General features: G+C 33.9%; 1 protein-coding gene across 1 annotated transcript in view; it reads right to left on the bottom strand.

Moving 5' to 3' along the window:
- Positions 1-25,000, bottom strand: part of LOC145245881 (unconventional myosin-Va-like) — a 223,417-nt gene that overhangs the window by 76,959 nt on the left and 121,458 nt on the right. The window contains exons 18-21 of the mRNA XM_080107602.1: positions 14,192-14,278; positions 13,105-13,216; positions 6,438-6,649; positions 4,350-4,464 (exon numbers count right to left, since the gene is read on the bottom strand). Coding sequence (XP_079963728.1) covers positions 4,350-4,464; positions 6,438-6,649; positions 13,105-13,216; positions 14,192-14,278 — 526 coding nt within the window. The remainder of the gene's footprint in view (positions 1-4,349; positions 4,465-6,437; positions 6,650-13,104; positions 13,217-14,191; positions 14,279-25,000) is intronic.

Below are 25,000 nucleotides of genomic sequence, written 5' to 3'. Positions count from 1 at the left end.
AAGCTCGAGTCTCATTTAACGCAAAATTGTCTGATGAAATCCCTGTTGACAATGGTGTCAAACAAGGTGATATTCCTGCCCCTACTCTTTTCTCTATATATTTTGCTGCTCTGCTTATATATATATATATATATATATATATATATATATATATATATGTATGTATATATATATATATATATATATATATATATATATATATATATATATATATATGTATGTATATTGGCGTGGCTCAGAGGCTAAGGAATGAGGGTAAAGAGTTGTGGGTTTTAGTTTCGATTCTATCTGATGTCACCCAAATCATACATATATTCTTTTAATTTTGAGCTCACTGTCATATATTAGGTTCAATATTATATTGAACCGATAGAGACTTGTCTCTAATAATAAATGCTTAATATACTTAATCTGCATGAATTAAAATATCATATTTAAATATATGTTATGACCGGCCAGCTCCGGACGACCTATTAGTATTATATATATATATATATATATATATATATATATATAGTATGCATATTTAGGCAGCATTTTTCAATTAGGCATATTTCATTAAAATAAAATTGTCAGAGATAGATTAATATAACTTAATATATATATATATATATATATATATATATATATATATATATATATATATATATATATATATATATATTGATCAAAACCAGTTAGATTAATCTACCCTGATGATGAATCTAGTATTACTCGAGAGTGTTCGGACTTACGATAAATATGGTGATTCACATCAAGCAGTTCCTGCTAGAAGTGAAGAGTGTTATTCGGAAGTTGGAAAACGTCTATTTTATTTAATGAAATATATATATATATATATATATATATATATATATATATATATAGGGGTTTACAGAAAGACTGTTTCGCTGTATCACAGCTCTTCAGCAAAAAAGTTCTTAAACTTTTTAATTTTCAATTTTGTAATCTTACCTGATGAGATAAATAATGAAGAATACGGTCTGCATATCTTAGCAAGATATGAATATATTTACATAAAGAAAATAATTTTTTTTATAAATTTGCTCTCTTTGATTGAGCACTATCAACAACCTATCTATCAATCTATACATCTATCTATATGTCTATCTATCTATCTATCTATACATATATATGTATATATATATACATGCATACATATATATATGTATGCGCGTATATATATATATAAATGCATACGTATATACACACACACATATATGCATACATATATACGCATTCATACACACACATATGCATACATATATACGCATGCATACACACATATGCATACATATATATATGCATACAGACACATATGCATACATATATATATGCATACACACATATGCATACACACACATGCATACATATATATATACACACACACACATATGAATACATATATATATATGCATACACACACATATGCATACACATATATATGCATACACACACATATGCATACATATATATATGCATACACACGTATATGAATACATATATATGCATACACACACATTTGCATACATATATATTTGCATACACACACATATGCATACATATATATATGCATAGACACATATGCATGCATATATATATGCATACACACATATGCATACACACATATGCATACACATATATATGCATACACACACATATGCATACAAATATATATGCATACACACATATACATATATATATGCATACACACACATATGCATACACACACATATGCATACATATATATATACACACGCACATTTGCATACATATATATATGCATACACACATGCATACATATATATATATGCATACACACACATATGCATAAATATATATGCATACACACACATATGCATACATATATATATGCATACACACATATGCATACATATATGTGCATACACACATATGCATACATATATATACATATGCATACATATATATATATGCATACACACACATATGCATACATATATATATGCATACACACACATATGCATACATATATATATGTATGCATGCACACACATATGCGTACACATATATATATGCATACACACACATATGCATACATATATATATGCATATACACACATATGCATACATGCACATATGCATACATATATATATGCATACACACATATGCATACACATATATATATGCATACACATATGCATACATATATATATGCATACATACACACATATGCATACATATATATATATATACATATGCATACATATATATGCACACACACATACACATGCATACATATATATATGCACACACATACACACATATATATATGCACACACACACACACATATATATATATATGCACACACACACATATATATGCACACACACACACACACATATATATATATATATATATATATATATATATATATATATATATATATAGTAGCATGGGTACCAGGCGTTGCCTGGGTTGACATGAAGTTCCCTTTGAAGCACACCTGTATACTAATCATTTTCATCATGGGCAACGTGGATACTCCCACAAAAAAAAATAAAAGGACGGATGAAAACATGCAGATGTAATCGCCCCCAAAAATATATTTCGGCAGAAATGCTACAAAGATAAGAAACTATTCTCCGGATATTGAGCACTGGAAAGAACCCCCTCCCCACCAACAACAAAAATATTAAAAAAATAAATAATTACAACTTTTGTTTCAATAAAAATAGCTGCGTATGCAGTGCGATAAAAAAAAATCTACCGAAAATTAATTCCAAAAACAAATGAAATATTTCGTTATTTTATATTTCTAATGTAATCCCGCCCCCTCCCCCCCACAAAAAATTGAATTTGTCATATTTTGGGGTTTGTTTTGTTTATAAAATTGTTAGGTTAAAGTACAGAATGGTCTCATATAAAATAATTAAATTTATCGTTATTTTATGTCTCAAATGTAATCCCCGCCCCACCACAAAAAAAAAAAAAAAAATTGTATTTGTCATGTTCTGCACCCCTCTCCGATCGCCAAACTTGAAAAACGCTTTGTAGCCAAAAAGTGGGTTCTCATTTTACGGTAAATTTACATAGAAAAGTGATCCCCACTCTAAAATGTTAATTTTCTTTTTTTTTCAAAATTTCTTCTTTCATATTATCTATAAAGACTGTTTAAACGTTTTAAGCCTCCAAAAAGTAGGTCTTAATTATTTTTAGGGGTTAAACGACGCTGAGTCACGTCGTAAAAGGAACTATTTTTAATTTAGATATTAAATAAATTATAAAGAAAATCTGTTTCGCAGGCAATTAAACACACTTGCTATGGTATAATTATTATAATAAATCCTGGGCAACACCGATTAAATTTTATAAACAAACAAAAAGAACCAGATAATGTATGGGGTGATGGATTTTACTCACATGGAAAATTGGCCCTGTGTCTGACTAACTCTGCCCTCGTGGGGATGCAAGTAAATGAGGACATTAGTTTTAATTATTTTTCTCTAACCCTATACCCCCCTTCCCCCGGGCATCGACGTTGAAAATAAGGAAAAATGATGTATTTTGGAGAAGAAGTTTTTCTAAAAACAGCTTACGAATTATATCGGCGTACTTATAGTTTACATGACATATGTATATATGTGTGCATGTATGTATGTACACATATGTATATTTATATATATAAAAAAAAAACAAAAACAAAAAGGAGGAAAACGTCTGCCTTAAACCATTAACCTGGTTCTAAAACAGATCCTTTGTTCGATAAAATGCATGCCCATTGGCTGATACGAAGGGGCGCTGTGGATACTAGAAAGCTGATTGGCTAACTAAAATCCTCAACATATATAAAAACGAGAAATAACCACAGAATTCGCGCATAAGCCTGACGAATCCTAGAGTGGATGAAACGCCGAATATTCAGTGTAGCTTAATCGCCATATATATTTTATAAATTACTAACTAGCTCTACCTAGGTATTGAGCACTCTTGAAGTAAATACTTAAAGTTTACGCCTAAATCTATACTGTCGTATAATAATTTTATGTGAGCAAATGAAGTAGTTATATATATATATATATATATATATATATATATATATATATATATATATATAAACTAAAAAAGAAATATCTAACAATTTCTTTTAGCAGATTCAAACTGTTATTTAACATTAGTTGCATGTAGAAATGAACAACAAAAAAAAAAGAAAAAAAAGAGAAATAAAGACCTGCCTGGCCTGAGATAGGTTAGTTTGGAAGACAATTTCTTAAAAATGTTCTACTAAAATCAAAGCTAATTTGCTTTTGAACCAAAACTGCTTGTAAAACTAAACAAAACCCGAACCCAAAGCACATAAGAGGTTACCTGCACAATAATGACAGCCGATTTTTTCTGCTGGTATATCTTGCGGCACTGGTAGCCACGGAAATATGCTTGGATACTGGTAGCAGCATATTTCCTCTGTCTATCTGTGAATGCCCTGGAAATAAGCAACAATTGGAAATTCATATTTCTCTGATTGATAAGGGAAAGGACCGAGGAAAACATGCAAGTAATAAGGATGGATTTTAAAGAAAGAGGAATGAATAAAGACCTGTGCGGAGATAGGTTCGTTTGGAAGTCAATTTCTAAAAGTCATCCAACACATGCCAGCATGTAAAGCAAACGTTAACGATGATGATGATGATGATGATGATTTCAATAAGAGCCAAAGAAACATATATATATATATATATATATATATATATATATATATATATATATATATATATATATATATATATATATATAAAGTTATTTATTGTAATGGAAACGAAGTCTTGGCATTTCAATGTCGACATTCTTTTTCTTTAATTTCCGAATTTTTGAAATCCTGTTCTTTTTTTTTTTTTTTTCTGGAAATCGCTCCAGACAAGACATGAAGGCACTTAATATAAAGAGCTAAAAGAATATTTCTTCAAGGTAAAAAAAACCCAAAAAAAACTAACCAACGATAATGTTAGATGGATAGATTTTGACCCAGAAAACAGCAATTCCTACCCCTTTGTCAAAAACATCGCTTATGAAATATTAGAAACAAAGGACAAAATAAAGGAAGCAAGAGTTACACGGCTGCCAAAAGTGAACGCAAGATCCACTTTCTGCTTTCTTTAATTTATTCCTTTAGCAATATTTTAAACATTATTATTTGACCGTTTCCTCTGCATTAGACTTTTGTATTTAACGATTTTGATCGCCCATTTGGCATATTCTGGCGATGTTTTACTCTGATTTACCCTTGGATTTGTCAGATGGCTATTTTCTTAGTCGTTAATGAACATTTTTGTTATTATTATAATAGGACTTTTAAAATCTGCAAATATAATTAGTTTTTGCAAATATATATATTTTTTTTATTACTGTTTAATTTAATATACATATTATCCTTTATCTCCGTCTGGTTTGTTTTCTGTACGTCCTTTTTTTTCAGCATTTTTACAACTTCAACAAGCGGCAACTGAACCATTCACTTGCCAACTCACTTTATTTCTTTTAGACGTCCAAAAGGCAGAAGTTGCTATTCCTATTCTTCTGCTATTGTCAGATCCTGGAATCACTGTGCCAAACAACACAAAATCTTTGAAAAATGTTGTTGAAGAAAAAGAAGAAGAAGAAGAAGAAGAAAGAGAAGAAGAAGAAGAAGAAGAAGAAGAACAGCAACAACAACAACAACTAGATGACTATGACTAAGTGGTTAACGACACACACTGACAGGCTGAGTGGGCAAAGTTCGAATCCAGTTCATTCCACTAAAACACTTTCACTTAGAAATGTTGGTTACCCTCTACGTTGTCCCTCCTGTAAGTACCCGCTATCCGTCTAGAAATGTGTGGGGTATCAAATTATCAATGAATAAATGTAGGTGTATATAAACCGACAAACAGGGTGTACATAACTTTTATGATTAACAATGTTTTACTTTAGCTGGACTGAAACGATGACGTGGACATATCGACATGTTATTTGGAGGGGATAATAAAGACTTGTATATTAGGAGTCTTCAAACGAGGAGAGGAGACAATGCTCCATTGATGGAGATTTAAACAAATGTTCTGAAAAATGGTGACAGTGGCTAAGTGGTTAACGACACGAACTGACAAGCTGGATGTGCAAAGTTCGAATCCAGTTTGTTCCACTAAAACACTTTCACATAAGAACGTTGGCTACCCTCTACGTTGTCCCTTCTGTAAGTACCGATATCTGTCTAGAAAGAATTCTTAAAAGAAAGATATCAGGGAAACGAATGACAACAAAATCATCTTGCATGATGCTCAAGAGCAACAACAACAAAAGTTTATCCCATGGCAAGAAAGCAAAATGCTTCATGGAAACCCAGAACGACATCCAAACGTTTGTCAAAAGAAAAAAAATTTTTTTAAGTTCCAAAAACCAAGATGAAAGCATCAAACTTACAAACGTGCAAGATAGCCTCGTCCGAATACTTGCAAGAAGAAGATGCTGCGGCGAATCCTGTTGAAGCGTCTCTTACACAGCAATCCTCTCACTTGTTTCTGTACGATGACTGTCCAACTAATGCGGCGGTCACTCAGCAATTTATCCAGCAACGCCACCTGACCAGCTCGGAAGAAAATTTTCGTTTTACCAAATCTGTACTTATCAGTGTCCTGCAGAAGAAAAGGAAAATAACAAAGGTAGAACTCTGAAGAAAAACGAGAATCAGAAGAATTTTACCATTAAAAAAATTTTTTTTGTGGTTGTTGGTAGCATTGAATACATTAGAAATCCTTGGTTGTTTTGTTTTACGGCATATCAACCCTTTTCGGGTTATTTGATGCCGAATCCAATTATTTTGGAAATAGTATTCATGTTGCATTCAGTTATTTTGTAGGTTTTTATTCTTCAAGTTCTTTGTATCTTCAATTGCGAGTTTGTTGTGTTTGGTTTGGTAATTTTACAGTAGATTTTATCGTTTTTGTTCCTTGCCCTGCAGAACATGAATGAGTTTTGCAATGGCAGAGGGAAAAGAGTTACAGTATTAATATTTTGTACATTTTAAGCTAGAAAACCAGTCAGGAAGTTGGGGGAGATAGAAAGAGAAAGGGGAAATGGGAAGAAGGAAAAGGGGGGAAAAGTGGGTTGTTGTTTTTGGTTTTGGTTTTGCAGAACATAATTAAGTTTTGCAAAAGGAAGTAGAAAAACAAAAAGCATCAATGTTAGGTGCATTTCGTCTCAGGAAGCCAATATCGATAAGAAATGCAGTGAACTTATTGATAGTTTGAGAAAGGATAATCAGTTTGAGTGCAAGAAATCTAAAACATTGAACCAACACTTCGGTGTGAATAAAGTATAATTGTATGACACAGCTATTGCGGTTGTTCAGAAGTTTTATTACCTTGGTGGTACCATTAGAACACAGGGATAAACAGGTGCTGTGTGATAGTGGGGCATCAAATTATCGATGAATAAATGTTGGTGTATGTAAACCGACAGACAGGGTGTATATAACTTTTATGATTAACAATGTTTTACTTGTTGGAATGAAACGATGACGTGAACATATCGACATGTTATTTGGAGGGGATAATAAACGACGAGAGGAGACAATGTTTCATGGATGAAGAGTTAGAGAAATGTTTTTTTGGTAAAGAAGAAGGTGAGTGTATATATTAGCAACAGTCTATGTAATAGACAGCGTCTGTAAAGATATAAGGGTTCGATAAACATTTAATATGACAGTAACAACCGAGACGAATCCACATACCTATTTCTTCAAAAGATGACACCACACAAAATTATATTTCACAGAACATTTATTCAGACACCGTGTCAAAATTTCGGAGATTACAACGTTTTGACTTCACATTTTAATATTGACTTTACCGGCTTCCCCAGCTTCTAATCTGACTTCCCCCGACTGATTTCTCGAGTTCCTTCCTCGACTGACTTCTTTGACTCCTTCAAACTCTTAACTAACTGATATATGTCTTTTCAAGCTCTCCTAAGATTCACGTCATCTTAAGTGACCTCTACATCAGACTACGCTAGACTCTAGAGGTCAAACCTATTTTTAAATTATTGTTTGCGCTAGTTATGAAAACTAAAATTCCTTTTTCTGAAAACGTATTTGTTTTTATTTATCTAAAATTCCTTCTTGGTATTGTTTATAGAATCTAGTCAAGTTAAATTCCTAAAACGTCATTTAACCATATTAGTCTTTGGGTTGCATTTTTCTCTTTAAAACAAATCTAATTCAGCTACACGATAATGATGATCATCTTCTTGCTCAGGTAAAGTGCTAATATATAACAGTGCTAGTGTTACTGCAAGAGTTAGGAGTAGATAGACTAAGTTCAGGGTGCTGCTCAGACATTTGTGAAGGCCAGAGTGCTCTTCTAGAGTTCTTCAATCCCACTTTCTGACCCTTGTGTCATATTATCTCGCCATGGCAGGAAGATAAATATCGAGTAAGTTCAGGGAACTTTTGTTAGATAATGAGGGTCAGGGGCACTTGAAACAAGCAAAAAAAAAAAAAAAAAAAATGAGGATTCAGTCACAAAACTTCCAGGCACCACCAGACAATTATAAACGAAATGAGAACAAAAGGCATCCCATATTTTGACTGCTGACGCAAAAGCAAAACGAACTAGACAAATTGAGTAGAACAATAAATAATGAAACACGGGATTATGAAGAATGCAGACTAAACAACAGCAAATCAGTTTGAACAAGAAAGTCAGTCACTACCCGAGAGAGGACGCGCACTGACCAAATTTTACCATCGTTGTCAAAGATCATCACCCCCGACATCCTCTCTCTCGCCGCAGCACCACCTGTCAAATAAAAGCAACTGTTTTTATAAACAAAGAATTTGTCAATTTATTTGTAAAACACACGATTTGATGTCGTTAAGAATTCATTAAAAGGAACAACAGCGGTATCGAATAAATATGCACCCGTATGTAACAATTCTGCCATTACTACCCAGTAGAGCATTACTACTATCAAACAAGGTGTTAGATATTGGCAGGCAACGCCAGGAAGAAAAACATTCAATGTGTTGCACACACACAAATGGAGTCAAATTTTAGAAGTCGGTATTTCCACCATCGTCTAACAGAATGCATAATTTGGCCCAGAAATACGTGATCAGATATTGGTCAAAGGTTGAAATAATAGACAAAGGAAACATTAGAAATTTCAAAAGGAAAGAATGCGATTATAAATAAAATTGTCACAGAGGAAGAGTCTGTCAGAGAGAGAGAGAGAGAGAGAGAGAGAGAGAGAGAGAGAGAGAGAGAGAGAGAGAGAGAGAGAGAGAGAGCTGTGTCACCATTTCTTCTTCACTAGCTCCCTCCCCACTTTCAGTAAACGTCAAAACAAGAATAATTTGCTGCAGAAAAGCTGATTGTCGGAGTGAAATAAAATCAATAATATATTTTTGTAGATCAACTGTGTTGTGATTTTTACTTTGCTGTCAGGGTGTGTATATATTTAGTACCATCGACAAAAGTACATGTAAACGTTATATAGACTGGACAAAGGCATTTTGAACAACCGGACACAGTGATTACATAACAAAGGGGAGACTCTATAAGGTATGTCTATGCGGTGTGGTGACGTAGAAAAGTGGAGACTGGCGAATGTGAGTTGTGGACATGCATTGCATGGAGAGAAATGATATGAGAATGATACGATGGATGTGTAATTTGTGTCTTAAAGATATGCTTAGATCTGAAGACCTCGGAGGAAGATGTAACTAAAGTAATGCAATTAGGGAAACAGTTATTTAAAAAAATGTAAAGAATTTAGCTGAACTGAATCGAAAATGTGTGAGACTTCATTAACATGAAATTGTTAATACTCACGTGTCATCTTCTTACGTGTAAAATAATCCCAATGTTTCCCTTTTACTGTCTCGATAAGAAATTATAAAGAAAAAGTCCAAAAACAAATCTTTCACTCTCACCACTGAGATGTGATGATTTAAAAAGTCATTACGTCTGTGAATTTTTGAGATGAGGATTTGTTATTAGTACTACTTGAATTATTCAGACTACTGTTCTCATCTTGAATGTCATTTCCCGCAAGAACCAATGACGCAGTGATTAGGATACTTGGAAAAACCAATTGTAAAAGTGATATTCTCTTGAAGATCGAAGGTTCAATTCTTAGTGTGGGCAACTGAAAAATACAATTGTGAATTACATAGTCATGGCTGACAGAACGAGAACATGCTACTTCTGTGACGTAAATTCGAAATTCCGTCAAAATTCATAAATTTGACAGAAACATTCCCAAGTTCGACAAGATACACCTGAAGAAGATCGGAGGTTACAGCAACCGAAACGTTGTGAAACTCACACTAAAGATGAGAACGGTGGTCTGAAGAATACGAATAATACACATAGAAAGCCATTATTACCATGTTAATTATTCTGTACTTAATTTCCTTTCCCAGGCACCACTGAGACACGGGTAGCTAGTTTACATTTTTTTTTTTATGGAAATCGCTCCAAACAAGACATGAAGCCACTTAATGTAAGGAGTTAAAAAATAGCACTTTAAGGTAAAAAAAAAAGCAAACAAACAAACAAAAAAAAAAAACTCGACAACAATAAGTGTTAGATGGAATAGATTCTGACTTAGAAAACAGCAATTCTTCTCTCTTTGTCAGAAACATCTCTCTTGGAATCTGAGTCAAGTGAGCACATGCATAATAAAAAAGAGAATAAACGTTGAATCGGCTTCTTTTGTTTATTTTGGTATCAGAAATATAGAATGGCGTTCTGCACTTTTGGGGTATCATCCTAGATAAAGTTACAGAACAACGATATACTTAAGAGCACCATAAAAAAGAAATCGGTTTATTTTCTTAACTCGCAGGGTGACCCAACGTTACCCGGAATGGAATAATGATCAACGAATGCTTCACACTCCTATATTTTTATTGTCAGCAAAATCGATGAAATCAACAATTTTTCAATCAAATAAATTGATTGCCTGCTCTAGTTGGGTACACATTGCAGTGCACCGGACAGAAGCTCACATGCCTCTCACAGTGACTTAGTTCACAAGACATTGTATTCTACATTGCACTGTAAAGAATCTATTGTTGATTTTCTAAAATTATTTTTTATATATATAATGGCTTGAGTTAAAGTTTAAAATGCAAAAATCAACTAGCATGCTTCAATTATGTTCTAAAAAGAAACATTCATTTCGAACGTGCTCCTGATAGAGAACAATTGATTCGTTGATCATCATTCAATCCCGGGAAACGTCGGGTCACCCTGCTGGTTAAGAAGATAAACCGTACGTTTATCAAAGATGATAGCACAAGAGTGCAGTCATCATTCGATATGTTTGATACCAAAGTTTAAAAAAATCTGATTCAGCATTTATTCTCTTTTTTCCATATGCATGAATCCGAATGTACTCACTTGACGTTTTCTCCCAGCTTGTGTACTCTGTGACTTTTATGTTCTTATCCTGTTTTAAAAGCTTAATCTCGTATTGTTTCATTTCTATTTGCACATGTACGAGTCTGCCACAAAACTGCTGAATCTGACCACTCTTTCAATGTATTACATAACTGTTAGCAAACCAGACTAAAAATTTATTTATTACTTAAAAATTGAGTTCAATGTGGTAGAATTAGCTATTCTACCCTTTCCAAAGTAAATGAATTTGATTCAAGAAGCAGTATGCTTGTCTATCCTCCTATCAAGATGGATTCGACCATTAGACATTATTTAAAATGAGATTTCTGCAGCCCGAAAGAACTCTAACACTTACACAGCTTGAATTTTTTTTTAGTTCGGCTCCAAAGCCAACAGACTATGAGCCATTTTTAAATGACTTTTTCCCTATTTGTTATGTTATTGGCTCCCGGAAAATACCAGCTATCCAGCAGTGGCCGATTATCAATGTTAGGTTAGAAATATTTTCAATAATAGAAAGAATGTATCAAGGCAAAAGGTAATTAAAAAAAATATTTATGTTAGAAATGAAAAGGAATGTTAGTCTTCATAACTATCACAAACAGGAATGTTAGCTAGATAGACAAGTATACGAGATAGACGTCAGCCGATGATCCGGTGTGGTACGTTTTGATGACGTCATTAGAAGAGAGATTTTTTTTGTATGCGTAAAATTTAGTCAGTTAGTGGTTAAAGCTTGAAGGAGGCAGACAGAGAATCAAGCTGATTAGTTGTAATGGCTCAAAGCACCCGGAAAAGCAGGGGGTTCAACGCCTATAAAATGTGCGGAAACATCGGTAAATAAAGTTGCTGAAAAGACAACCCGAGATTTGTTGATTCATTGAGATGACTCTTTTTTGCAGCTTTTCGTCAAACAAAGCAAAAGATGGACAAGGTATGTTTCCCTATTGGCCGATCTCCAGAAAACTGTTATGCATCCCTTTTTGTTGCAAATGTTATATGTCTGTTGGACTGTATCTATGAATATATCAACACGTACAAACATGAGAACTCTAGACGATCATAGACGCACTAATAAATATATACAAGCACATTGTTATACACACTTGTTTATATATTGCTCCCCGAGAATATTACATATTTACTGAGGTTATAGCTGTGTCCTGTGTAGTCCCAGGAGGTCCACCCGCCAAGGAGGATTTTTTGGGGAGGGGGGAAGTTTATTGCTTACTACCTGGGGCACCCCAACCAGGGAATGTCGACAGGTCTAGGAAGACAATTTTTAAATGGCCAGAATACCTTTCTTTTAGAGGTGCTTGCTTTACTTTCCCCACTCTCTTGACCTTGTGTCATATCTTACTGCAGTGGGAAGAGGAAATTAACACTTTTTCAGTCATACTTTTATGCTTAGATCAAATGGTAGCAGAGTAAGGTTTTCATTCTCAAAAATAATACGAATAATTATGTTATGTTGTTTTTTTTTTTTTTTTCTGGCCAGATGCGTGCCGATGTCAAGTACGTCTACTCCTACATATGTTCTTTTTGGTACACTCGGCCCAGATATTTAACAAGTTGAAGTCGGTTTAAGTATACCAAGATTTGGCTGGATTGTAGAAGTAAAGGTAGGTCGAACTGAAGGAATCTGTGCGGCAGATTATAAAGGATTATATAAAACTTACTTCAATATATTTCTGCATTATTTTCTTGCAGCTCGATTTTACATCAGTTTTTTCCAGTTCCTTCACAGACAATAATTGCTGAAACATATTTAAAATGTTTTCGTATGTTTCTCTGAAGAAGAAGAAGAAGAAGAAGAAGAAAAGCAACATTAAAAAATATGAGACAACATTCAACGATACATTTATTCAACTTTATGATGAAATTTATGTTTAAAATTAATAAAAATAAAAAAGAGAAATTATGGGCGATCTCCACTCCCTGAACCCCCTCGTAAAATATTCACGACAATAACATGGCTACAACCATCATTAACTAGAGTAATAAATAAATAAGAAAAAAAAATCAATTTATCTTCAAACTTCAACAAAAGTCTACAACCATTATATACGATATCACCCACTCTCTATCTGTGCCTAAATCTCAACACACATTCCAAGAACAAAATGTATTTCTCAGAGCTGTCCGCCTGTGGAACATTGTTTGTTAGTAGTGGAAATTTGTTAAATTGGATTACTTAAGGTGACAGCTCATCAAGAACTTGTTTACGTTGGACTTGAAGATAACCATATTGTAGTCAGCTGGAAAGCAGGCAAACGGAACAGAGTTCTAAGAAAGAAGCTTTGTTCATGGAATCCACGTTTAGGTTTAGGCACAGATAAAGAGGGAAGGAAATTATTGATAGTGGTTTCAGCAAGACGAAACTTTTTCATGAAAGTTTCACAAGGGGAGGGGCATAGATTGGAGCTCAGACGAGCACTTACCATGAAAATAACGATAGAGCAGAGCCAGGCTTGCAGCATTTCTTCTTTGGGAATGATATTACAGTGAAGAGAAAGGGGCATCCTCTATTAGGCTACGAAGTCTATTTTGAACCGTATCAAGGCAGGATAAGGTACTTCTGGCAGCTCCTGCCCAGATGTGGCAACAGTACTCCGTTATACAGGTAGAAAATTGTTTGTTTGATGACAAGATAATCAATATTTCTATGCAAGTTAATTGGTGTTTATTTCTTGTCGGATGTTATTTTGTTACTATTAGATCTTTGTTTTTCTAACGAAAGTAGATAAAAAGCATCAACATATTTACCTTGCTGGAAATCCAGCGGCGCTAATACGGATCGTTTCCAAAACACCACATGCCCTTAGTTGCTCCACAACTCGTTTACAGTTGAATCTGAAAAAAAAAGAAGATTTTTTAAAAATAATAAGCTATAAGTTTTCTTACAAACATATATCTAGTAATTGTCTGTATTTTTGAGATGAGGTGTTTTCATTGATTGAGATTGTCGGACTGACTTCCTCATCTTGGTTGTTATTGTCACAACGTTTCGGCCGTTTTGCCCTCCGGCCTTCGTCCGGTGTTTTGTATCTAGTGACATATGGCCGAGTGGTCCTAGACGTTGTATCAAAGTTTACAGTTACCCAAAAGGTGCTGAGTTCAATCCTGAACGAAGGCAGTGAAAAAGTAACATTAAAAACAGAGAATCAGCAACTATGTCCCAAAGCCTAACTGGAGTCCGAACATGGTACCCCCGTAATAATAATAAAGGGTTGGGTTCGAGACTCCTAACAAACGGTTCCCCAGTTCGATACAAAACACCTGACGAAGGCCGGAGGGCAAAACGGCCGAAACGTTGTGACAATAACAACCAAGATGAGGAAGTCAGTCCGACAATCTCAATCAATATAAATATCTATTAGTATAAAGCTGAACGTCTGTGTGTGTCTGGTCACGAATATGGTTGACTATTATAGAAAGCTGATCACATATAATGATAGAAGATGTATCGAGACACAGGAATGGGTATGTTTGATCTGGCATAATGATGATTCATTAAAACTGTGGGGTCTGCGTACGTGCCTGGTCCACAAAGTATGGAAATAAAAAATTTAAAAATTAAAAAAAAAAAACGTTTACAAGTGTTTTTGATATAGATGTACATAATAATACTTTGATAAGTATGTTTTAACTTAAATAGGGATGGTATAATAAAATTGTGGGGTTTGCGTTCGCGCCTGGCCTCCATGGAATGGAAATAGGCACAAACTTTAATAAAGACTTTTCATATCTATCTGCATAAGTATACTTTGATAATTATGTTTCAATTTGAAGAAATATGGTATAATAAAATTATGGGGTGTTCGTTCGCGCCTGACCTCCATAGAATGGAAATATGTCACAAAGTTTAACAAGGTTTTCTAATATAGATCCACAGAATATTGTGATAAGTGTTTCAGTGTGAACAGGTATGGTATAATAAATTATGGGGTTTATCTATTTTATTTTTACTTTCATGATATTTTGCTTTGGTTTTGATACCTCCAAATTCGAAGCTATCTTTTTACAACCCTTCCTTTTCATAACCTATCATAATTTCATAAATCAGATTCCATTTTCTGTAGGCTGTTTTTGAACGCAGTCAACAACGGGTGCTTTTGCTAGTATATATATATATATATATATATATATATATATATATATATATATATATATATATATATATACTAGTATTTTGGCCCGGCGTTGCCCGGGTGTTTTATAGGTGTATGCTAAGCAAAAAAAAAAAAAACAAAAAAAACAAACGGTCAATTTTTTTTAGCTTTGGCCCCTATTATGACCCCTTAACCTTTATTGTTTTGGGCTTAAATCAAGTTATTAAGTTAGACCCATGTCCAAGGAACCTATATCTGAAATTTCAAGTGTTTAGCCCCAAAATTCTCGGAGGAGTTTGGTAGAGTTCTCAAAGGTCAAATCGTTGAACTTGGACCCCTTAACAGCCAAATTTCTGGCCGAAAACCAATCACATCGATTTTCCCAAATCTCAGTACCCTGTATATCAAATTTCGAGTCTGTAGACTAAAAATTGACAGAGTTATTGCGTAGGGAAATGTACACACGCAGACACACAGATACACAGACAGACAGACAGACAGACACTTTCACTTTTATAGATATATGTAATAACCTATTCACTTGGAAACGATATTTTAATTTTTGAGTGTTTGTTCGTCAGTTCGTTTGATCGTCAGTTGTCTAATGCTTTTTCAATATGACAACAAACGACGAATAACATAAACAACTTAGTTTTAATTACAAAATCGAAGGCCATCGATAAAGTGACGAAGTGGTCGGCATGGAGGTGTTGGTGAGCTGCGGAGTCGGGGCGGTGCAGAAAATGTCTTCACTGATTGGTCGTTTCGATTCTTTCTCTCTTCTCTCTCTCACTCTTGCATTGACACATAAATTGGAATTCTGTTGTTTCGAATCGAACAAATGTTATGTCATCGGGTTCATATATAACCGTGTCCATGTATATCTAGATGTATATAAGATATACGTGTTTCTGTAATCGTCTAGTGGTTCGAATTATAAGAGTTACTTTTCTTTGTATATGGTGGGTCTGTGCGTGTCGATCTGTTACGTATATATTTAATAGGCCTTATATATTGCATGTGGGTGTTTTCACGTATTCACGACAATGGCGAACAGAACAATAAAAACGGACAGTCTTTAACAATAATGAATAACACCCTTGTCTACTTGACACAAATATTATTCATTATCTTCCTCTCCTCTGGCGCAGGCTCCTAAAAATGAAGGCATTTTCTTCCGAATGGAACACCTAAAACACTGAGTTATCATTTCTAAGATCGTTATTTCCAAGTGTTCCACATCTTCTCCCTTACATTTCCTTAGTTGGTCTGTAATGCTTCCATCGGATCACAGAGATACCCTAACCAACTAACTCGTCTCTTCACCTTCCCGTTACAGACTGACTCCTAATTCTGATTTTTCCTGGCTTACGTGTCTCTGACGTCATCCAGAGTGGACAATCTTGTTTGTCACATACGCCGCATTGTTGTTAATTTCAAACAAGCTTTGTTTAGGCTTTTCCTCTGTTCATAACATTTTTCATTGAACCAAAAATCGCCAGTTAAATATTTTAACTAACATTCTTTTCTTTTAAAACATTTTTCTGAATATCTTTTAAACCTAAATAATTTAACAATTAATCGTAATACTCGTTTTGATCCTTAGCACCGCCCATCACAATATAACACAGATACTACGCTGTGATCATAGCCAAAGGGCCACCACATAATACATCGACTGTTCGATTGTATTGGTTGCTGACACAATTCCAATCCAGGTTAAAATGTAGGATGTCCAATTGTTTTTTTTTTTAGGTATAAATAATCCTAACTCTTCAATCGTAGGTTGACGGATAGGGAATCGGTAAATTAATGACTTGAAAGACTTCATATATGCTACTGGAATCTAACAACGGAAGCGACACCACAATCAGCAATCTACCATCTTCGATGAGAGTTAGACAACCCAATGACTTATAATAATACCACATCTCAGCTGTGGGATCCGCTGGTAATCTTAGGTGATGGGGTAGTTTGGCCTGAACTTCTAGTAAATGATCTTTTAATGCGGAAGGTTCTACTATATTTGGAGACAAATGACCCAGAGCTAGCATATCAAACTGGACTTGCAAATTTCGTATGGAGCCCAACAATGCTTGCAACTTTTTCTGCAATTGTTCGATGATGGTTAAAAAAACGAAGATATTTCCTTATGCAATCTTCAAGTTTTATCACTCGGATTAATAATTCTCCAGTGACATTTCCGAGCTCTACTTGTATTTTCTTAAACCCCTCCACTAATTCATTTATTTTGCGACAGGTATCAGCTAGTTCTACCCTGGTTATATTTAAAATAGTAATACTATCCTTCTCTACCTGAGCTAATTTCATCTGACCCTTTTCAGAAGCCCTCAATCTTTTCTTTAGGGCATCTAATTCCTCCTCTGTTATAGTCCCAAAAAGTACGTTTCACGCTTTCCCCATTATGGGAAGTACCGATCTCTTTTCTCTACGTTGTAATAGTTTCAATCCATCCAAATATTTTTCTATAACCTCCACACTAATTTTCATAATCTTCATGTCCTGCATAAGTGGGCACCACAGATTAAAACATTTACCGTTCTCATTGCGTGTGTGCACCTATACCTGATATTTTTCCGTGTTTCTTTTCACCTATCTAACATGTTGTCTAGATTTCTACATCTGATTTACGGCATTTCTACACCGCTTCATCAGAGAAAGGGCATCCATTTCTCTCCACAAGGTCAGATTTTTTTGTGCTAAGTTGATTTAAAAAAAAAAAAAAAATCAGATCTTATGATAAAATCGATTACATTTTTATGGAGTTTAGCTGATTTTTGTCAACGCATATCATCCTAAATATGTTTTTAAGAAAAAAAAATATTTTGTCAACAATATGTATTGATTACCTGATAGAAACATCGATTACTGTAAACTGAATGGTGGGCATAGATAACTTTAAGTACAAATAAAGTACATGTTGCTTCACTTTTGTTCAAACTTCAGGGTTTGAACTTCCGTTTCCTAAAACTCCTTGACTGCTCAGCAGCAGTGATTCCAACAGCAGCCATCAGGACGACATTTCAGTGACCCTGATACCTGGTCTCCATCTCTTTCAGGCCCCGATGGAATTTTTTCCCATGCTCATCACTCATTGAACCCATGTTCTCAGGAAACTGGTTCATATATGAAAATAGGCAGTGCATCTTGACGTCCCTGTTGCAGCCCAGCTTTCTAAAAGCAATCAGCATGTTGTTGACAAGTTCTGCATAATTTCTGGTCTTATTGATGTCAAAAAACCTTCTTCACTACGAGAACAAATGCCTTCTACGTTTCCAGTTCCACTCCGTTCATTGAGTTTTTGAATTCTGGATCTTTCATGAGTTGCTGGAACTGAAGACCGTCAACGACGGCAGCTTTCAACTTCTCCATGGTCAATCCTGGAAAAGCCTGGCACAAGTAAGTGAAGCAGTCATCATTCTTGTCCACAGCCTTGGTGAACCACTAGATTAAGCTGAGTTTGATGCACAGTAATAGGAACAGTAATCTGTCTCTGTCCATGAGACAGTCGTTGATGACATTCTTTTCTTTGCAGGGCACTAATTCCTCATGCACAGGCCAGTCCTTGTTCGTGTGTGCTGAGCACCAATTATTGGAAGATTTTGAGGTCTTTTCACTTCAAACTGATACCTTTTCGATATAATCATCCAGAACTATCTGACCCGAATACTTCTTGTCATTAAAATAATCATTCCCCATCAAAACAATTATTTAACATGGCATTTTACCCCCACCAACTTTTTCTAAAATTGCTTCATACATGCGTAAATGTGGGCAAAAACGTAAAAAACAACAGGTGGCCATAGCTTAAAAACCTGACCTGATTGGATTCAGCGCATCAGATTCGTCCTAAATCAGCTGGAAAAAACACAGACAACATTGTTATTACACTAAAGTGGGGTTAACGTTTTTTGACGTTTTAATTCGTCTAATTAGCAATAATTTGCAATTAATTCATCAAGTAACCCATCTGGAATGTATGTATCTATCACTTTTTTCGCTTATGTATCTATCTATCTATCTATATTTATCTATCTATCTATCTATCTATCTATCTATATATATATATATATATATGTATATATATATATATATATATATATATATATATTTATCTATCTCTATATATATTTATTTATCTATCTATCTATCTATCTATCTATCTATCTATCTATCTATCTGGATGCGGTGTTACTTTCACATTCTTATTTTATATGCTAGAAATAAAATAGGTTTAAGACTCCCAAAATTCGTACTAGAACTTTCTGCAAGGACTCGTGGCGTAGTGGTTAGAGTACTTGGAAAAAAGTCAACTGTAAAAAGTGATATTCTCCTGAAGTTTCAACCTTCAGGAGAATATCACTTTTTACAATTGATTCAAATTCATTGTGTGCGACCAAAGAATACAATTTCAAATTACTTACGACCTCTATCCAGTCATAGCTGAAGGAATGAGAGCATGCTACCCGTGTGAAATGAATAAAGGATTCTGCTCGAAATTCTGTCCACATTCCCGAGTTCAACAAAACATTCCTGAATTCGACAAGATACACCTGAAGAAGGTTCGAGGTTACATTGATCGAAACGTTGTGAAAATAGCACTCAGGATGAGAACAGTAGTCCGAAAAATCCAAATAATACATATTCCCAAAGTATGTTTTTTTCTTTTTTTAATTTTAATAAATCTTATCTCTGTAACAGCTTGGCCAATTTTTATAGAATATCATACAAATGTACTTTTTGTATCTGTCAATGTTCTTGGATCGGTTTTTCAACAGAATGTCTTCAATATATATATATTATATATTTATAATAGTCAATTACATTCCAATGACCAAAGAACAGAATCAGTCCACAGTCACGATTTAGGTTTTTAAGTTTTTATTTGTAATTATTTTATTATAATATAGGCGAATCCCTCGTTTTCTTTTTTCTTTATTTTTTACACGTGTTTCGTTTGAATAATGGAAAATATAATCCAAACGAACAGATATCATGCAAGATTCGTTCAAAAATTAAAGCCTGTTTTTTTTTTTAACTAAAAAAGGTTGAAGAGCTACGAAGACGGGAGTGGTACCATTAAAACGAGCAACCTTTTTTGCTCCAGAATTTATTTTTTCTACACAGTCACCACCATTCTCGGTACACTTTTGCCAGGAATTCAATGACGCATATCTGCTTCTGACGCATGTTCCTGACAGGGGTTGCTTTCTTAGAGTCTCACACCAGCAACAGACGGATAAAACTTTCAGATCTTGAATGTATACGTTTAGTCAGCATAACAATGCAATTTGGAATCCCCTCTGTTTCATTCAGGCAGGATAATAAATAGGAGACATTACTTTTGGAATGCCCTTTGTTACATAAGCAACAGTCAAAATAGTGTAATTGTTAGAACTACCAACTGTCACCTAGGCGGTCAAGTTTCAATCCTGGCTTGAGGTACTTTCTAGCCTAGCTGTAGTGAAGAGCTGTGATATAGCGAAACTGTCTGTCTGTGAATGACTATATATATTAGTGGCCTGGTAAGGCCACAAGGGAGATAAACAAGCAAAAAAAAACCCAAAGAAAAAACCCAAAGCAGTAAAACTGAAGGTGGCCTGCCATGACATTACGAATACAAATGTAGGCAAATTTTGGCATATTTTATTGTTTTGAAAATATGTTCTTTTTTACCAATTGTCATAATATTTTGCCCATAGAATCTTTATTACAATCTTCAAAAAAGCCTTCAAATTATCATTTTGTTTTATCTCACAGAACCAAAGATATGACTATTTCAATATTCAGTTTAGCTACAAGTATATCTATCTATCTATCTATCTATCTATCTATCTATCTATCTATCTATCTATCTATCTGTCTGTCTGTCTGTCTGTCTGTCTGTCTCTCTCTCTCTCTCTCTCTCTCTATATATATATATATATATATATATATATATATATATATATACAGGTCTTGAACAAAATAAGAGAAACACCTAACATTTTTTGCATCAATCTTTGAACGTGTTTTGAACAATCAAATCTTGACATATTTTAATGCTTTTTTGTTTATTATTTATATCATAATATTTTGCCCATAGAATCTTTATTACAATCTTCAAAAAAGTCTTCAAATTATCATTTTGTTTTATCTCACAGAACCAAAGATATGACTATTTCAATATTCAGTTTAGCTACAAGTATATCTATCTATCTATCTATCTATCTATCTATCTATCTATTTATCTATCTGTCTGTCTGTCTGTCTGTCTCTCTCTCTCTCTCTCTCTCTCTCTCTATATATATATATATATATATATATATATATATATATATATATATATATATATATAGGTCTTGAACAAAATAAGAGAAACACCTAACATTTTTTGCATCAATCTTTGAACGTGTTTTGAACAATCAAATCTTGACATATTTTAATGCTTTTTTGTTTATTATTTATATCATATGATATGCTTAATCAAAATAAATTTCTTTTCCAGATATTTTAAGATATCAAAAGCTTTTCTTATAAAAATGGCAAACCTTACGGACTTCCAAAGAGGCAAAACTGTTGGAGCTCGTATGACAGGTGCTAGTGTAACAGAAACTGCACAAATGCTTAGCGTGTCAAGAAGCACTGTCTCTAAAGTAATGGCTGCTTTTAAAAAAAAGGAAAATAGTTCTCAGAAAAGCTGGTCGAAAGATGAAGATGTATTAAAGAGCCCGTCCGACTCTTAAGCGGATTATTAGAGAAGATCGCAAGACCACGGTCCTAAAATCATTGTAGAGTTCATTAAAAATTTATAGGATCCAGTTTCCACAAAAACTGTTCGTCGAGAGCTGCAAAAATCTGGATTGTATGGAAGAGCTGCAATTAGAAAACCTCTGCTTTCAAAGACAAATGTTTCAAAGCGATTAGAGTGGTGTAAAAACCTTAAAAATTTATCCCTCGAGCAGTGGAAAAATGTGATTTTCTCTGACGAATTATCATTTTCTTTATTTCCGACTACCGGCTGAGTCTATGTTTGGAGACAGTTCTGCCTTCTCCCAGCCGTAAAGCATGGTGGGGCTTCTGTGATGATTTGGGGTGCTATTTCTTGGAAACATACTGGACCAATGATTACTCTTCATGGAAGAATTAACAGTCCAGAATATTTAGGAATTTTGGGTGACCAAGTTCATCCTATGGTTCAAGAACTGTTTCCGGTGGGGAATGCCATCTTTCAAGATGATAATGCCCCAATCCATACAGGTAGAATTATTAAATATTGGCACGAAAAGCATTCCAATAAAGTTGAGCATCTGATTTGGCCACTACAATCCCCAGATCTCAATATTATTGAATATTTATGGTCCATTTTGGAGATACAAGTAAAAAATCGATTTCCACCGCCATATTCTCTAAAAGAACTGGAGGATGTTTCAGTTGAAGAATGGGATAAAATTTCTTTGGAAACAATTCACAATTTGTATGAATCAATATCTTGGAGAATTGAGGGTGCAATTGCTTCAAAAGGTGGACCTACACTATATTGAAATTAATTTTGTTGATTTTTAAGGTGTTTCTTTTATTTTGTCCAACCCTTATATATATATATATATATATATATATATATATATATATATATATATATATATATATATATATATATATATATATATATATATATATATATATTTTTGTGGTCCTGGATATGACCTTAAACTATATACGATGGTGAGGTCCCATCTTGCGGGCTTTGATCAGTGTGGAGCCACCCTTTAATTGCCATTGCTCCCAGGTCCACTCTGACCTGGAGTGGTAGTACCTGACTTGAAAAAAAAACAAAAAACAAATATATTCTATTAAAATATTTTTCAAAATCACTGAATTCGGCATTAAATAACCTGAAAAGGATTGATATGCCGTAAAACAAAAACAGCCAGCTAACAACCATATATTTGTGCAATCAGATAGGGCACATTTGTCATTCGTTATATCCAGAGATATACAACATCTTTTATCGCTTGTATCAGTTTTATAAGTTCCAAATTTCAGCGAGTATTTGTCAGAATTTAACAAACAAAGGCTCGTTGGAAAGGTAATGGCCTAATGACTTGAATTGTGTAGTGCACTATGTGACATTTTCCCTTAAGGTCGAACATTAAGGGGATCATCTATCTTCCAGAGCCTATTTTTGGCACATTTTAACCTTTTAGAAATAAGCAACCAAGTATTAGATTTTTACAAATTAAGATTTTTTGAACAGCCTTTAGCTTCATTTATGTAATAGTAAGTGTAAATTTTGCCCTTCATGTCGCACGTTAAATACGTCCATCATTGTTATTTGTTATCCAAGTTTTGCATTTAAATTACAAAATATCGGATATTTTCCTGCAAAATCTCTAGCTTTGATGGAGTAGAGACTAAAACTTGCTGCTATGATTTCAAATGATCTGAAAAAAAAAAACAGCAAAGGGAGCTTGATTCCAACTTTTTAGATTATTCTCAATGTTTTCCTATAGATTTGGTGAAATAAAGATATGTTGAATCATTGAAATATAGAAATGATTTAACATATATTTATTTTACCAAATCTATAGACAAGCATTGAAAATAATCAAAAAGTTTGGAATCAAGTCTTCCCTTGTTGTTATTTCAGATCATTTGAAATCATAGCAGCAAGTTGACCTGATGTTTTTTTTGAAGCTCCATTTTACCCTGGACATTTATATTTATATTTCTGTTTTCTTATGGATTACCAATGGAATTTCAACTAAGTCATTTCCAATTTTTCCTGTTCTGTAGTTTACCGTCTTTCCCATTGGACTTTTATCATAGCCCTTTTCTCCCTTTTCCCCGTTTCTTGCTTTCTTAACCTCTTTGAATCCCTATAAAATGTCTCAAACTGTTAAATGACTTTTTTGGTACAAATATGATAAATTCCATATCGTTTGTTTCCTGTGATTCATTAACCTGCAAAATTTATTGTATATTTTGCCAACCTCTTCCTTCTGATGAGAAGAATTGCATTCTTTGAAACTCCATGAATAAGGTTTTTCTTGTTTTATTTTTCTTGTTTTATTTGCAAGTTATTTTGAAAATTTGAATAAATTTTCAATATCAAGATTTTTATTTTATATATATTTGTCTATTTTGACAGCAAGTCATTATTCAAGCACGTCTGATTGAACACGACAGAGTTATTCTTTTTTCCGATTTGTTTTCAATTCGCCGAGTGATTCTTTTATTTCAGCTGGCATGTTGTATATTATGGCGCTCAAAAGTTGTTGTTCAGCCATATTCTTCTCAGGTGCTTTCTATCGGTACATCCGATTGTCGACAGGAGCTCTACCGATGATTAACCTTCCATTTAATTGACAATAACGCCATAAAACAACACCTAACATCTCACGATGAAAATCTACAGTCGTCCGACATTTGAAATATCTTAACTAACAATACTAAAATTCGA

This window comes from Euprymna scolopes, chromosome 23 (assembly GCF_053919585.1).
Source record: "Euprymna scolopes isolate OS-2025 chromosome 23, ASM5391958v1, whole genome shotgun sequence".
NCBI classification, from domain to species: Eukaryota; Metazoa; Mollusca; class Cephalopoda; order Sepiida; family Sepiolidae; genus Euprymna; species Euprymna scolopes.
The sequence above is the reverse complement of the archived record's forward strand: the minus strand, read 5'-3'. Positions and strand labels throughout refer to the sequence as shown.